Genomic DNA, 15,165 nt, shown 5'->3' on the forward strand with positions numbered 1-15,165 from the left:
TGGAGCCTGCTATAACCTAAAAATCGGCTAAGACCGCCCTAAGTATTTGTATTTGCAATGGAAATGTATTGATTCCCTGTTTGCTCTCTCTGACAAGTACCTGTCGCTAGTTCGTGACGGGATAATGCAGTTGATGGTGTGTGAACGATGGTATGGAGGATGGGATGTTTTTCAGGGGGGGAGAAGGAGTGGCGTGGCGTGGTGGGGGTCAGACATTCAGAAAAGTCATGTAAGAAACAGTTTTTTTTAAAAAATACTCCAAGAGGTACTGTATCTATAAAGGCTTTGAGGAGTTCACTCTTAAAGGGATAGTTTAGGTGTTTTGAAGTGGGGGTTGTATGAGGTACTCCGCCATAGTCGGTGTATTACCTACAGTAGATGACGCGATAACACAAACTTAACCGACGAGGCGGTGGTAGACCGGCACCCCCCGTATTCTGTGAGGTAAAAATGACTGTTTGTCCTCAATGGAGTCTGGTGGCTTTGAAGAGAGCATAGATGGATATAACGGCTTCAGTTCCCCGTTGGTAAGGGCTGTCTGACGGCAAGATAAAGCGGAGAAAATACTCTAAATATAGTGTGCACTTAGACTGATTTATTTTAAGTGAGTCTTTCTTTTAGGTGTCTAAAACATGTTTGTTTTCACCGAACTGGTGGCGTGCCGACCTCCATCTACTGCAGGTAACACACCGACTATGGAGAAGTACCTCATACAACCCCACTTCAAAACATCTGATCTATTGTTTATTACTCAACAGCTCTACAGGTCCTACTGTAAGTAGCTTTATTTTAAACACAGCCATACCTTCAGTTTGAACTCAAGCTGAGCGCTGTAGCCCGTTTTCTCACACGCGATGGTGACCTGACCGCCCAGCTCCAGGGTCATGGTGCCGTACAGGATGCCTACGAGATGAAAAAAAAACACGAGGAATTTTTCGTCAGCACAGATAACCGGGAAACTCTTAGAAACTAGACCCAAACAGCTTGTTCTAAGTAGATCTACAGCTTTCCAAATGAGCAAAGCAACATTAAAGTAACACAAAAGAAAGCACTACTGAAGTGCACTCTGACCTTTACAGTGAGCGTAGGGCATGTTCATCACGTAGTCCTCTCCTCGGTTGAGGAAAGTGAGCCGAGCCTCCCCGTCTAATATGGCTGACAGGGAGTTTCCTGAAATGTAAACGACGGCAGTCAGTGGACAGATGTGCTGGGGCAGCAAATAAATAACAAAGCAGCTGAGTAAATATTAGCACACTTCATTATTTAAGGAGCCTGTAGGTAACTAGAAATGGATTTTAGTCGTGTGAGTGTACCGTAGAACTTGGACTTGGCGAGGATGCTGCCGCTGAGGCAGAATCCGTCCTTCCTGTTGCTGACGTAGAAGGCTGAGACAGGAGGATGATGGGATACCTGAAGAAAAACACACCGATGTGGTGAGCTTGAATGCGACTATGGAGCAGACATACGAGGGAACTTATTTGATTTGAAACCAGGCCATAGATTTATCTTATCACAGATAATAGCAACTTGCATTATGGGACAGGTGGAATGAGCTCTAGACCAATCAGATTGCTCGTTAGTTAGTACTCTCTGCAGCACTAGTAGAGCTGCCGTTACCTGCTCTCCGATGTAGAAGGTCTTGCTGTTGGTTTTCTGGTGGAGCCACATGCAGCGGTACGTCTCTCCAATAATGGGATTATAAGGCTTCTTCAACCCCTGAGGATTAAAAACAAACAGTATGATTTCAGTATAACAGATTGTATATAACAGTAGAAAGCATGTATGCACTATGGAAGCCCATTTACGACCCCTAAGTCATTATAATGAGAAACTTTCTCGAAATAATAAAACAAATATATAAAATAAAAAAATTATATATATATATATATATATATATATTGAGATACTGTCATTACTTCGAGACAAGAAAGTCATTATTTTGAGATACTAAGTCATTATTTTGAAATAAAAAAATAATTATTTTGCAATACTAAGTCTTTATTCTGAGATACTAATACTTTTCATCACAAAGCTGAGATTTCATCTTATTTTTTTTCTTTTACTGGCATAAATGGTCTTCCATGATACTCTATGTTGCTCATGAACATGAAGTGGGTTGTACATGTTTATTCTCCTGACCTTTGGCTTCTTGTAAAATCCAGAGATGTACCACTTCACCACCTTCTTCATCCGGTTGTAAGCGTTCTCTTCGATTGCGGCCCTGAGAATCAAACACACAGTCCAAACTAAGACAGACGCTCCTAATATTAATAATAACATCTGCTGCTCAACTCAGGTGGGTTGAACTTTGTTGTACTGCACGTATTGAGGTCTGTTAAAGGAATGGTTAAAGGAGATTTCAGTGTGCAGATATTTATTAATTAGTCAAATTTAGAGGAGCTAGAATTTTCTATTACTTCTATTCCTTTAAATAACTTTGGGCTTACTCTGACAGGAAGTCTGCGTGGTAGTAGTAGTCAGAGAGTTTGTCCAGAAAGGACCTCGGCTCCAGGATGAAGGTGGGCAGCACCACCTTGGACAGATCCATGCCGGGTCGCACCTGCTTCAGCAGAGTCCAGATCAGAGATTTATTCTCCTCTGATACCGTCTCTGTCTGGGCGGCCTCGCCAGCCTGCAGAAAGGAGACACACAGAATTGAGAATATGTATTTTTCTACTGCAGACGTCTTAAAATGCTCAGAAACATTCACATTAATGCGCGAGTCTTCACGTGCTTCAAAGTTTTATGCGCCTGTTTGTGCAACTGGTTTGCAAAATTAGGTTTTTAATTAGCTCCTCGCTATAAACATTTTGCCTCGGCTGTAGTAGGTGTTTAATTAGTGAGCTGTCAAACTCACCGCACACACCCACACACATCAAAGCCTGTCCGTGTTGCAGCTTTCCTAACAGCCCCAGCAAAAGAACATGCTAATTCCTCCTCATTATGCAACAAAACAGCTTTTAGCTGAAGTTTTAATTCTAATGGCTGATGGTGTAATGCTCCAATCTCACTCGATCTACATTTCTTATATATGAAAACAGTGAATCAGACTCTGTGGCTCCCCTTACCTCTCCGAGCTCCTCGTGGGACTGTTCCAGGTACGGGGTTTCCCGCAGGTGTTCATTAGGGTCCAGGTCGATGTACGAGTCGTCCTGCCGCTCCGACGTGTCGCTGTCGCTCTCCTCGCTCTTCTCCAGGCCTTCTGGGTCGGACTCCTCGTGGTCTTGTTCGCCCTCCCTGTCCGACTTGTCTGAATACAGGTCTGGGTCTTTCAAATGGTCACTGTCGTTGAACCTGGAGGACGGGGTCGATTGAGTGGTGAGATGTATACAATGAATAATGTTACATTTGAAGTCTATGACACCTTTGGTTTTCCTTCCCCCAAAAGGGGGTGCGGCCTTGACTTTCTGCGAAGTACCTGTATGAGCCGGTCTGATGTGTAATCTAAATTAGTTGTAGCTTTGGTTTTGCTTCCTACTCACTGGAAACCGTGGATGTTGTGGGCTCTGAGGAGGCTGTAGAAATTAATGGAGTGTTCCCCGCCGGTGGCTACCGTGCTCATGTCCTCCTTCCCCTCGCGGATCATGGTCCTCTTCAGCAGGCTGGAGCACTTCAGGGCCAGCTCTAAGGCGTCCATCCAGCATCGACCTGGGAAAGACATTCACACTGATCAGACTGATATGCAGCATATATTTTTTAAATAATTTTGCCTCATGTACTCACAATCATCCCTGGTCCCTTTCCAGCATTAGTTCAAGACGTGCAACATTTTAAAATCCTTCGTATTTTGATATTTATATCATTACAGAGGGAAAACTACATTGCAATTGAATTGGAAACCAGAAAGGGCTGGACTTGGACGACAAAAGTTTGGACTACGTTTCTGATGGTATTTTTTTCATGCAAAGTGTAAATGTTGTTCACTAGGGTAGAAAATAGCGAGTGATCTTGGACATTGTTTGACATTCCAGCACCATGGAGAGAGACTAAGACAGGGAGAGACTGGATTGGATGTTTCAGCACCATGGACAGAGACACAGAGCAGGACGGGCTGTGGCTAAAACCGCTCACTCACTATGTGGAGAATTCTGTGGAACGGATTGTTCAGTTTTGGCCCCCTTAAAATACTAGTAAAAACAAGCCAAGTTGAAATAATTATAAAAAGATACAGGTTTGCAAGACAGCCATGCTACCATGCCATCAGAGCACTCTGCTCACATGAATCAGATCCATTCTAGGATTAGAGTTAGTGTCACTTCCACACCAAATGGTGCAAGTAAAAGTAGTTTTGAACCAGTACTGATATTGCTTTATGTAACTGACGCCATCTATCTTTATCTCTCAATGTAAGTTGCTACTGACAAGACTCAGACAAAGAGCTGCAGTGTGATTGGCAGCCCGTCTCTTACCATCAGACTCAGAGGCAGCACGGAAGATGAGGTGGCTGCTGGGTAACGGCTGAGTGATGGAGCCGACTGCTTCTCCTTTAGGACCCTGATGACAAGAAGAAATAAAAGGGAGGAAGTACACGTTACACATCAACTTCAGTGTTTAAGGGTCAGGTAGCCGTTGATTTGAGTCAGTGTCTTGATTGTCTCTTTTCAGATGGAGGACAGAACCTGGCATATTCAAAAACAAATTAATAAATACATAAATGACTCAATAAATAAATAAATAAATGTCATTAAATGTATCAAAAATATTAAAAATAAATGTAGCCATTAATTAATTAATAAAAATAATTTCTTTTTTAATTTGTTTCATTATTTATTTATCTTTGTATTAATTCCTTTGCTTATTTACCCTTCTGTTTACCCTTTTATTTAGTTAGATATTATTTTTTAAATTTATTTATTTATTTTTTATTTATGTTTTTGTTTTTATTTTTATTTATGCATTTATTTTTGCATTCATTATTAAATTATTTATTTTTTCATTTATTTTAATTTATTTATCTATGTATTCTTTTCTTTATACTTCTGCCTCATTATGCAAATGAGGGGGCTGTCACTCAACATATGTCCTCATGGGGTTAGTGTGTTTAAATGAAAGGGAAAATTAAACAGAAGAGTAAATAAATAAGGGAATTAATACAAAGATAAATAAAGAAACAAAGATAAATAAAGAAGCAAATTAAAACATCAACAACACAACAAACATCACATTTTATCATTTAATTAATTAATGGCTACATTTATTTTTAATATTATTTTTTCTACGTTTAATGACAAATTAATTTATTTATCGAGTCATTTATTTTTTTTTATTTTAGAAGGTTCCGTCCTCCATATTTTCAATTGAAGCGGTTTTAGTTCCTTTATGGTTTCCCTGCTTCACCTGCACAGTTTGTGTTTCTTTTATTCAGCTCGTCATCATTTATGTGTGCAAACAGAGGAAATCTAGACTCCCCAGTGGGTCGTTATGTAAATGAGCTATGAGAGGAGACGGAAGACCGAATGATTGAAGTGTTTATTTCAGAAGTGAAGAGGATGACGGCAGGAGCAGGAACGCTGTAATCTACAACACAGATCGACAATTGTGATTCAAGTCTTTTCACAGCACAAACAACGGGGACGACACTTGAGAGGCGAGGTCAGCGATGAATACCAAACCGCAGTTGGAGTGGACGACTGATCGCAGCTGAGAACACGGGAACAAATGGAGAGTCGCTGCCAAATATGAAAATCGCTGGCTGGATGTATAATTTTCTGTCTGTCCTAAATGAAACAAAAGACGAGCTCTTAATTATACAGCTAACGTCCACATCTGTTTTCTTTTAACTGCAGGGGGACAAAGGACTTGTTGTTATTAATGGAAGATCATTTACCCTTGATTATCCATTTGTTTTCATTTTGTTTTGTTCATCACTAAAGTGCTTTCAAATTCATCCTGCATAACAAACCTTTGGCAGTATTCTCCTCCTCCAGCTTTCCACTGATTAATCTATTATTAATTATATAAATAATGGGATTATAAGGCTTTTTTCCCATTGCAGTGTAAAGATACTTTAGGTAATATATTTGGCAGACTTAAAGGAATAGTTCAACAAATTAGTCAATTGCTTAATTGTTTTCTTGCTGAGAGTTAGGTAAGAAGATTGATACCATCGCTTCAACTGCAAAACAATTCATCAGTCTGTCTGTACTTCCTCATTTTTGTAGACGAGGATGCACAAAGGAGCATTTCTAAACCCAGGCAGTGAAACATCGTCCACCATATTGTTTTCCTTCTGGCAGTATGGATAAGCTGATATTAAAATACCTGGAGGAAAACTACAGTAGTTTCATGATATAAAGGTAGAACCCTAGAAAGCCTGCGGAATTAAGCCAGACAGCGAGCCAAATTCCACTCACCGCTTTCTTCCTTTTTTGCATTTACTATTCTATTTGATCCTTCACATCACAAGCTTTTCATTTATTCACGCTAGTACCTTTGACTGTTCAACGGCTGACACTTCTATTCTTTGCTCCACCGACTGCCTTTAAACTCGTCAAAGCTGTTTGAGGTTTCCGTGACTTTTCTGTCTCTTATGAGTCACACCACTCGCACTGCCTGTATCTATTTGTCCTCGTCTTTGTTTGTGTTTTCTAAAACAGGCGAACAGATGTCTCTACGACAGCACTGAAAATCACTAATTCAATAAACAGGTTGTGGAATCTGCATGGCGTCTGCGTTGCGTTGCGTCTGTGTGGCCTCTGCGTTGCGCGGCGGCTGCATCACGTTCTGCGTTTCAGCTGCGTCTCTGCTGCTGCTGCTGTCAGCCCTTTCTTTCTACATAGAGTTTGCCTTTCATAATGGTCATTTCATTTCATTATAAATATCATTTATATTTATTTTAGACAGAGAAAGGATAAGAAACGTGTGGTAATTAGTAAATAATAGTAATAATCCACAATCAAAACCCTGTACTTTATTCATTAATGGACCTCTCCAAGTCACTGAATGTTCTACAACACTGTCCGGCACATATTTCAGAATAAAAGCCTTGTGTTAACAAATGAAGGAATTCTGTACACAGAAAAAAACGCTTGAGGGCTTTTATTTTGAAATGAAAGCAGGAAGCGTTGATTTTAAGATAAGTCTTTACTTTATTTCATCTCCGTAACAGATAAAGAGATTGAAACTGTAGTAATGTAGCTGGTATGATGTTAATATACAGTCAATAGATTACTGTCACTATCTGTTGTTGCTGTGAACTGTACGGCTCGCGTCAAAAATAGGCGAGACCTCGAATCTCTAGAAGAGACGCAGCCGAGCTGCGGGCAGTGTGGCTGCTCTAACCTGTTAACACGGACGCCGAATTAAAAAACAACAGGTAACGCAGCCGCCACGCGCTCTTGACGTTCCTAGTGCGGAAGAGGCTTTAAAGGTGTGTACTGACCTTCACGGCCCAGATGGACTGCTCCAGCGGGTGGAAGAGCTTGAAGCAGAAGCCGTCCTTCTTGGAGGGCCTCTCGATGAGCTCGCAGGCGTTGAGCAGCACCGTTCCCACCCACTGGCCGTTTTTGTGGGTTTTATAGATGAGCAGGACGCCCGGTTTCAGCACGCACCACAGCTTGGTCCAGCTCTTCAGAGTGCCCCGGATCTGGGTCAAATACAGATACATGTCAGATAGGCCTTACCTTACCAAAAATCACCGTCTGTATTATGCTATACAAGGTGGGGTGGAAGACGTTCCTACCTTTAGCCAGTCGGCCATGACGATGACGGAGGGATCGGTGATGGTGCTGAGCAGCTCCTTGGTTGCCCTCTTCTTCTCCTCCCTGTAGTTCTTCTTCTGCACCTACACGGAGCACAGCGAGACGGACAACATCACTTTTACACAACTGTGAATATCAATATTCCACACTTGCTTTCTCACTGAATCACATTTGGCAGCAAATGATGAGACTGGAATGACACCTCTCGGTGTTCCTGTTAGATAACAGCAGGTAGCTTCTGACTGTAGTAGAGTGAGGTATCTGCTGCATTTCATTCCTCTAAATGTAAAGTATCCTGCCTATCCTGTATTGCGGTGTCAGTGGTTTGCAATATGAAAATTCAACCTAATTTAATATACAGCGTTTCATAAATACAGACTCGCCAAGTGACACAAGTTAACTCAGTGTGAAACAACAAGCATCAGTGATTATACATGACTCCATAAAAGGGTATTTTTAAAGGCTAACTTTGGTATTTTTCAACCTGGATCCTGGTTTGCAGAGGATGATTGTCGCTGATTGGTAAAACATACACAGTACGGCTGCATCAACTTGTGTACTGCTTCATTCATAAACAAGGAAGCACTCTAGTATCGATTTAGGACCATTTTAGGACGAGGGGAGAGCATTTCAACATTGAAAGTAAAGCTTTGCTGCTGTCAACCTCCCGACTCAAAAAAAAATTAAATAAAGAGAGAAAAGAGAGAGAGAGAGAGAGAGAGAGAGAGAGAGAGAGAGAGCGGTAGAAGAGGGAGACAGTGTTGTGGTGCCGGGAATGAGAGAAAGAAAAGTTATTTTCTGATTATATAAATGGTATATAAATGGTAAATGGACTTGCATTTATATAGCGCTTTTCTAGTCTTCCGACCACTCAAAGCTCTTTACACTACATGTCAGCCTTCACCCATTCATACACTGATGGACAACCTGCTCTACCCTCTGAGCCACAGCCGGCCTCCAAATAACCATCAACTACTCAACAGATGATTTACTGTGCAGACAGACGCTCTTAGTTTAATTCTCCTCCTCTGCATTTCATTCATTACATCCAGTGTGCAGCAGTAAATATTGTCGCAGTGAGACAAAACATCATTTCCATTTTTTCTTAGATTTATTATTTTCCATCGTGTTGTTTTAGATGAAACGTGCGGACACACTGAGCTTGTTTACTCCTGTCACCAGCAGCCCTCGTAAGTGGACTAATTAGCCTAATCTTCACATGTCTTTAGACCGCAGACAACAGTGGGCTGAAGGAACCTTTTAGTTCCTTGAAAAGTAGTTTTAGTACTTTTGCTGGAGACCCAGCTCATGTAACTAATGGGAAACACCATTTCTGAAACTGGTCTGGCGTCTACAGCGCTCTCCCTCAATACTGTTAGTATCCGGATACACAGCACTTAAGATAAGCTTGATTTGACTCACTTACCTTGAGCGACTCCTTCTTGGTGAGCTTTCCTCCGGATGTCGACACATCCTTGTCGGAGCCATTGTACAGCTTTGTTTCAGACTGAACACACAGAGAAGGGAAGAAGGGTTTAATAGCAAAAAAATGAGAACTGATTAATCTCTGTAGGCACCAATATCTCTAAACTCAATATTAAATATAAATCTATCATTGGTTCATCTGCCATGTTGAGCTGAGAAAACGCCACCCTGTCTGATGATAACAACCAAAGCTTTCCTGTGAGGATGTGTTTCATTGCTTCACTCTGTGTAAGCTGCTCTAATGACTAAATATAATCTTGGCGACAAAGTGTTTTCTCTTAATGAAAAATCTATTAATACAATCAACGGCGTCTACTGAAATTAGAACGTTATGATTACGGTTTCAAGAGCTGCAACGTCATCGTGAAACTAGAAGTGATTGATTTTTCCTGTTTCCTCTCAAGCTTGTTTGTTTCCCTGGTAGCCCAAACTTAGCTCAGTTAGCAGAATAAAGACTATAAATGCCAGCTCAGGTGTGTCTCTGCCAGCTCGCTTCACAAGCCAATTGAAGCTATTTAAAGAGGAGACAGATGGGGGTGTGTGGGAATCCTAAAGCAGGGCTACTTAAGGCTTTAAACAGCCACAGGCATGGGAAGGCAATGACTGAAGGAGAATGATAACAAGCACCAGAGCTAAAATCTTCTCTTTCAAATCATTCTTCAACTCAGAAATCCATCATGCATTTCCTCGACCCGGTCTCACTCCAAACTCGTCAAATACCGCCGACTGGGCAGCGCCCCTCGGCATCAGAAACCGACATACATGGGCCCCACGGAGGCACCCTTTAGCGTGAGTCGTTGGTATTGTCAGTCCTGTGGGTCGTGAGTCACGTGAGTCATTAGTATCATCAGTCCCGTCGGTCGTTAGTATCATCAGTCCCGTGGGTCGTGAGTCACGTGAGTTGTTGCTACCGTCAGTCCCATGGATCATTAGTATCATCAGTCCCGTGGGTCGTGAGTCACGTGAGTTGTTGCTACCGTCAGTCCCATGGATCGTTAGTATCGTCAGTCCCGTGGATCGTTAGTATCATCAGTCCCGTGGATCGTTAGTATCGTCAGTCCCATGGATAGTTAGTATCGTCAGTTCCGTGGGTCGTGAGTCACTTGAGTCGTTACTACCGTCAGCCCCATGGATCGTTAGTATCGTCAGTTCCGTGGGTCGTGAGTCACCTGAGTCGTTGCTACCGTCAGCCCCATGGATCGTTAGTATCGTCAGTCCTGTGGGTCGTGAGTCTCCTGAGTCGTTGCTACCGTCAGCCCCATGGATCGTAAGTATCGTCAGTCCTGTGGGTCGTGAGTCTCCTGAATCTTTGCTACCGTCAGCCCCATGGATCGTAAGTATCGTCAGTCCCGTGGGTCGTGAGTCTCCTGAATCTTTGCTACCGTCAGCCCCATGGATCGTTAGTATCGTCAGTCCCGTGGGTCGTGAGTCACGTGAGTCGTTGCTACCGTCAGTCCCATGGATCGTAAGTATCGTCAGTCCTGTGGGTCGTGAGTCTCCTGAGTCGTTGCTACCGTCAGCCCCATGGATCGTAAGTATCGTCAGTCCCGTGGGTCGTGAGTCTCCTGAGTCGTTGCTACCGTCAGCCCCATGGATCGTAAGTATCGTCAGTCCCGTGGGTCGTGAGTCTCCTGAGTCGTTGCTACCGTCAGCCCCATGGATCGTTAGTATCGTCAGTCCCGTGGGTCGTGAGTCACGTGAGTCGTTGCTACCGTCAGTCCCATGGATCGTTAGTATCGTCAGTCCCGTGGGTCGTGAGTCATGTGAGTCGTTACTATCGTCAGTCCATGTAAGTTTATTAAAAAAGACACTATGCATGTAACAAGCGTATATTGAGAAGCCGTCCCTGGTCCATTCAAAAGTAACGTAAGAGCGGTACCCCGTGCGTCGGTCTCCGATGCCGAGGGGCACTGACCAAGCGGCGGTATTTGACGAGTTGGGAGTGAGAATGTGTTGGTTTCCTTTGGCTGAGACTGTATTTACTGCTGTGAAGATTGACGGGAACAGTTTTTCTAAGATGGTGGATGTTCTTGATAGCAGAATCTAAAGATGAATTGAAGTGAAAAGTGTTCTTGGTTTTGGGAAGCCCCGCTGATAGAAAGCTTTTGAATCTCTGCAAAGATTATCCTGTCACGTCTTCATAATTCACAAAAATCACAACACATCTTTAATAGGATTCCTGTTGGATGAAAGCGTCTCTGCTGTGACTCAGAGGGAGACTCAGACACCCACATTTGCGTTGACAAACATATGCGACGTGGACCTCGACAGATAAACGAGACGGGCCTCCTCCACACTGAGCTCCACTTGAAAGAAGGGCTCAGTTTGGATCTTAGTTGATAAATCTTTGATGTGTTACAGTGTATGTATATGATGTGTGAGTCATCTCAATGTGGGATATGTTGCGCCTTAGGCAAGACTGAGAAAGGAAAGGAGATGCAATAATTCCCAAATTCTCTGGTCTCATTACAACAAAAGCACCCAGTCGTTCCTACCCACCCGTCACAGAGCATCAGCTCAGTGGAGTGACGTTCCTTACCTTGCTCTTGGATATGGAATGTGAGTCCTCTTTCAAAGGCAGAGGCAAGAGGTCCTCCTTCCCTCTCTCAAAACCTGTGACAAAAACACAACAGCATAAAGACATCAGTCCACCGTTATTCTCCAGGTAACCTACAGCGGTGGTTCCCAACCTACCTACTTGTATGTAAGAAAAGCTGAGCTCCTAGACTGCCCCGTGCCTCACTTTGTATGCGTCAAGTAGTTTTTGACTGCAGTGAAAATATTGGTTTTGAAAGGCTAAATGCCAACAAATATGGACTGAAGCTGAATATTTAGTTAGATTTTGCTACTAAGTAGGAAAGAAATATATCTTTTAAAGATTTTTGCCAATAGATCCCCCTAAATGTTACACACTGTTCCTTTAAAGAAAACAAAAATGATCCGTCTAGCTTTCATTAGTGAGATCAACCGGCCATTAGCTATGAAATGTGTTTGAAAGCACTTGCGGGGCTCGCGAGTCCAAATGTCTGAGGGGCCAAATCTCATGACATAATGTCAGTAACGGTCACGAGAGCACGCTGTCCTTCAAAGCAACTGGAAGTAAGCCATGGAATCAACAAGCTGCCGCCTGCTGCAAGTCGCTAATCTGAACTGAGCTCATAGGTTAGATAAATTGGCCGGTGAAAGGAGGTTCCCTGTTTTAATCCGTAGTTTGGCTTTGGGAGCAAAGAGGAAACAAAGAAACGTCATTCGGACACCAACTGCTCCGGTGAAGCTGCTGAAGGGAATCTCTAAAAATAACAAACTGGGTAATAATGAAAGTGTGTCTGAATGTAGTTGACAAACCTAAACAAACAGACACTAGCTGTTCTTCATTTGAGCTCCACCTTTTTTCTAACCAATTAGTCTAACCTTAGCAACAGATTCCCCACTGAGACCCTGGCAGCTGGTGACACTGGTGGTCTCAAGGTGACAGAGAGCCTGTAAATATTTTAGAGCCTCCGTCTCCTATCCACAGGCCGTCAGTATTCATCCGTGAGATTGAAGTGAAGCACTGCGGAGATTCATTACTAATGTTCATCATTTGGAAAACAGTCACATCTTATTTGACTAACTATTTGTTTTAAAAAAAACAACACAGCTGGGTGTTTTGTAGTTGCGGCAAAATAGGCATCCTACTTATGTATTCTCCCTGCATGCTTTAGTTTTGTCCTGCAAACATCACGGATCTTGAATTCTTAAATGACTCAGAGAAAACCTAAAAGTTTCAAACTCCATGCTTGGATACTTTTAATGAAAACAATGTGGTGTTCGGTGCATTACTGGAGTGATTTTGTGCAGAGCTGTTTTTGTCATATCCACTTTATATTAACCTGCCTCCTCTTCTACCCTGCTTCAATTTAATGTCTTTCAACAACTCCCTACAAACAAGCTTGTTTGCTGTCTGTGTGTTATGTGTACATAGAGAAAGTAATAATGATTGTGATGGCAGACAAACTCCAAACCAATATGCACCTAGAAGTGGAAGGTACTAGGGGTGGGGAAAAAATCATCGATTCACCGGCTGTATGTATAGCGATTTTTTTCCTCGGATTTTGAAATAGATTTTTTTAATGCCAGAATCGATATATTTGGGAGGTAGAAGGAAGTTACCACTTTTATTGTTGTAGTCTGAGTAACGTGACATCATATCTATTTCGTATCCGTTAACCAAAACAAACGGCACATGGTCTACATGGATACGACCTGCACCCTCTCATTTTATATCCAAAGTGGTAAACACTACACATCCAACTATGTGTTGCACAAAGTAAGGCGGATAAAACACGACAATTAACTTTTTGTTATTTGATAATCGCGAATAAAAGTAAAAACTGACTTCAGACAAGTAGAATATCTGATCCACTTGTAACCACATTAATACCTCTTGGTAATGAAAAGCGATCCATTGGGTCAATAACTCTGATGTAAAAGTGCCACTTGAAACCAAGCACTTCAGATCCTTCTGGGTTTCTATGCCTACCTGTATGCATGAGATTAAATGGAAAGAAGAAACAGGAGTCGAGTAGCTGATTTCACCCGACGTCAGAGCTATAAGGAACACATTACGTACATCAGAAGTCCCACTTGACAAGCACATCTCCATGCCAACTTCAGCTGGAAAACAACTCAAGGGCAATTCAGCCACTATAGCGAGCCCCTGGAGAGGTTACAGCACAGAACTCCTTGTATCCTTCCCTTAATCTCAACCTACATTATATAAAGGAAACCGGATGATAGAATAATTCAGTTAATTAATATGTTATATAGTCAGTGTAAATAAATACATCTTCCTCTGCTCTGGTGTTGTTAAAGTAACATGCTCCATCCAATGTCAAGAGCCATACTTACACCACAGTAACTAATAATGTTGGGTTACGTGAAAGATAGGCCTGTCAATCAATTAAATATTTAATCGCGATTAATCACATTTTTTTATCTGTTCAAAATTAACCTTAAAGGGAGATTTGTGAACTATTTAATACACTTATCAACATGGTAGTGGACAAATATGCTGCTTTATGCAAATGTATTTATATATTTATTATTGGAAATCAATTAACAACACAAAACAATGACAGATATTGTCCAGTACTGCATTCACATATCTTGAAGTCAGAGGTCAAGGGACCCCTTTGAAAATGACCATGCCAGTTGTTTTTCTCGCCAAAATTTTGCATAAATTTGGAGCATTATTTAGCCTGCTTCTCGACAACCTAGTATGACATGGTTGGTACCAATAGATTCCTTAGGTAGGAGCCCGATACAACCTAAAAATCAGTTGCATTAAAGAAATTAGCGGCGTTAAAATTAATTTGCGTTAACGCGTTATTATTGCGTTAACTTTGACAGCCCTGATGAAAATATATATAGCCAATACATAATTCGAGTAAGACCTGAAAGAGAATTGAATCTTCTGAAGTAAAAGAACAACAACTGAGTTAATGAACGCACTAATTGGCATGCTTGTTAGTCCTCCAATTTGCAATCAAGCAGTCTGACTAAATGATGATGATGAAGATTTAAGTGGATCGAAGCAGAATAAGTAACCTACAGTATGTTTTCATTTGAATTCTTTTTTTAGATTAAATGTCTTTACACTACCCATATTTTTGTCTCACTGCATTGTTAAATTTTCAGGCCATTCCGTGTGTGAAAATTAGCTAAATTTAACCCTTTTCTTCATGTGAATGAATGGCAGGGAGTGAGTTTGTGTGTGAGTTTGTGTGTATCACTGGAGGATCACGCCCCACTGCAGACTGACTAGTCTGGCTTTTAGAGCTGGAGCTGCAGTGTTTTCACTCTGCATCACAGATCATAGACGGGAGAGAGAAAGTGAAACAGAAAAGAGAGAAGAGACTGAGAGAGGAAGAGCTGCATGCGGCTACAATGGATTTATATCCACATTAATGCTCTGCCTCACAAAGTGAATGCGGTCGCC

General features: G+C 41.9%; 1 protein-coding gene across 8 annotated transcripts in view; it reads right to left on the reverse strand.

The window, feature by feature from the left end:
• The window catches only part of osbpl8 (oxysterol binding protein-like 8), an 87,617-nt gene that overhangs the window by 11,274 nt on the left and 61,178 nt on the right, over window positions 1–15,165 (reverse strand). For all 8 annotated transcript variants that reach the window (XM_074626276.1, XM_074626274.1, XM_074626275.1 and 5 more), the window contains 13 exons: window positions 11,725–11,798; window positions 9,127–9,207; window positions 7,682–7,783; window positions 7,382–7,585; window positions 4,410–4,494; window positions 3,483–3,648; window positions 3,069–3,294; window positions 2,448–2,632; window positions 2,140–2,221; window positions 1,618–1,716; window positions 1,314–1,410; window positions 1,072–1,170; window positions 806–903 (listed from right to left, as the gene is read on the reverse strand). In XM_074626276.1, coding sequence (XP_074482377.1) covers window positions 806–903; window positions 1,072–1,170; window positions 1,314–1,410; window positions 1,618–1,716; window positions 2,140–2,221; window positions 2,448–2,632; window positions 3,069–3,294; window positions 3,483–3,648; window positions 4,410–4,494; window positions 7,382–7,585; window positions 7,682–7,783; window positions 9,127–9,207; window positions 11,725–11,798 — 1,598 coding nt within the window. The remainder of the gene's footprint in view (window positions 1–805; window positions 904–1,071; window positions 1,171–1,313; window positions 1,411–1,617; window positions 1,717–2,139; window positions 2,222–2,447; window positions 2,633–3,068; window positions 3,295–3,482; window positions 3,649–4,409; window positions 4,495–7,381; window positions 7,586–7,681; window positions 7,784–9,126; window positions 9,208–11,724; window positions 11,799–15,165) is intronic.

The sequence above is a fragment of the Sebastes fasciatus genome, chromosome 23, assembly GCF_043250625.1.
Source record: "Sebastes fasciatus isolate fSebFas1 chromosome 23, fSebFas1.pri, whole genome shotgun sequence".
NCBI lineage: Eukaryota > Metazoa > Chordata > Actinopteri > Perciformes > Sebastidae > Sebastes > Sebastes fasciatus.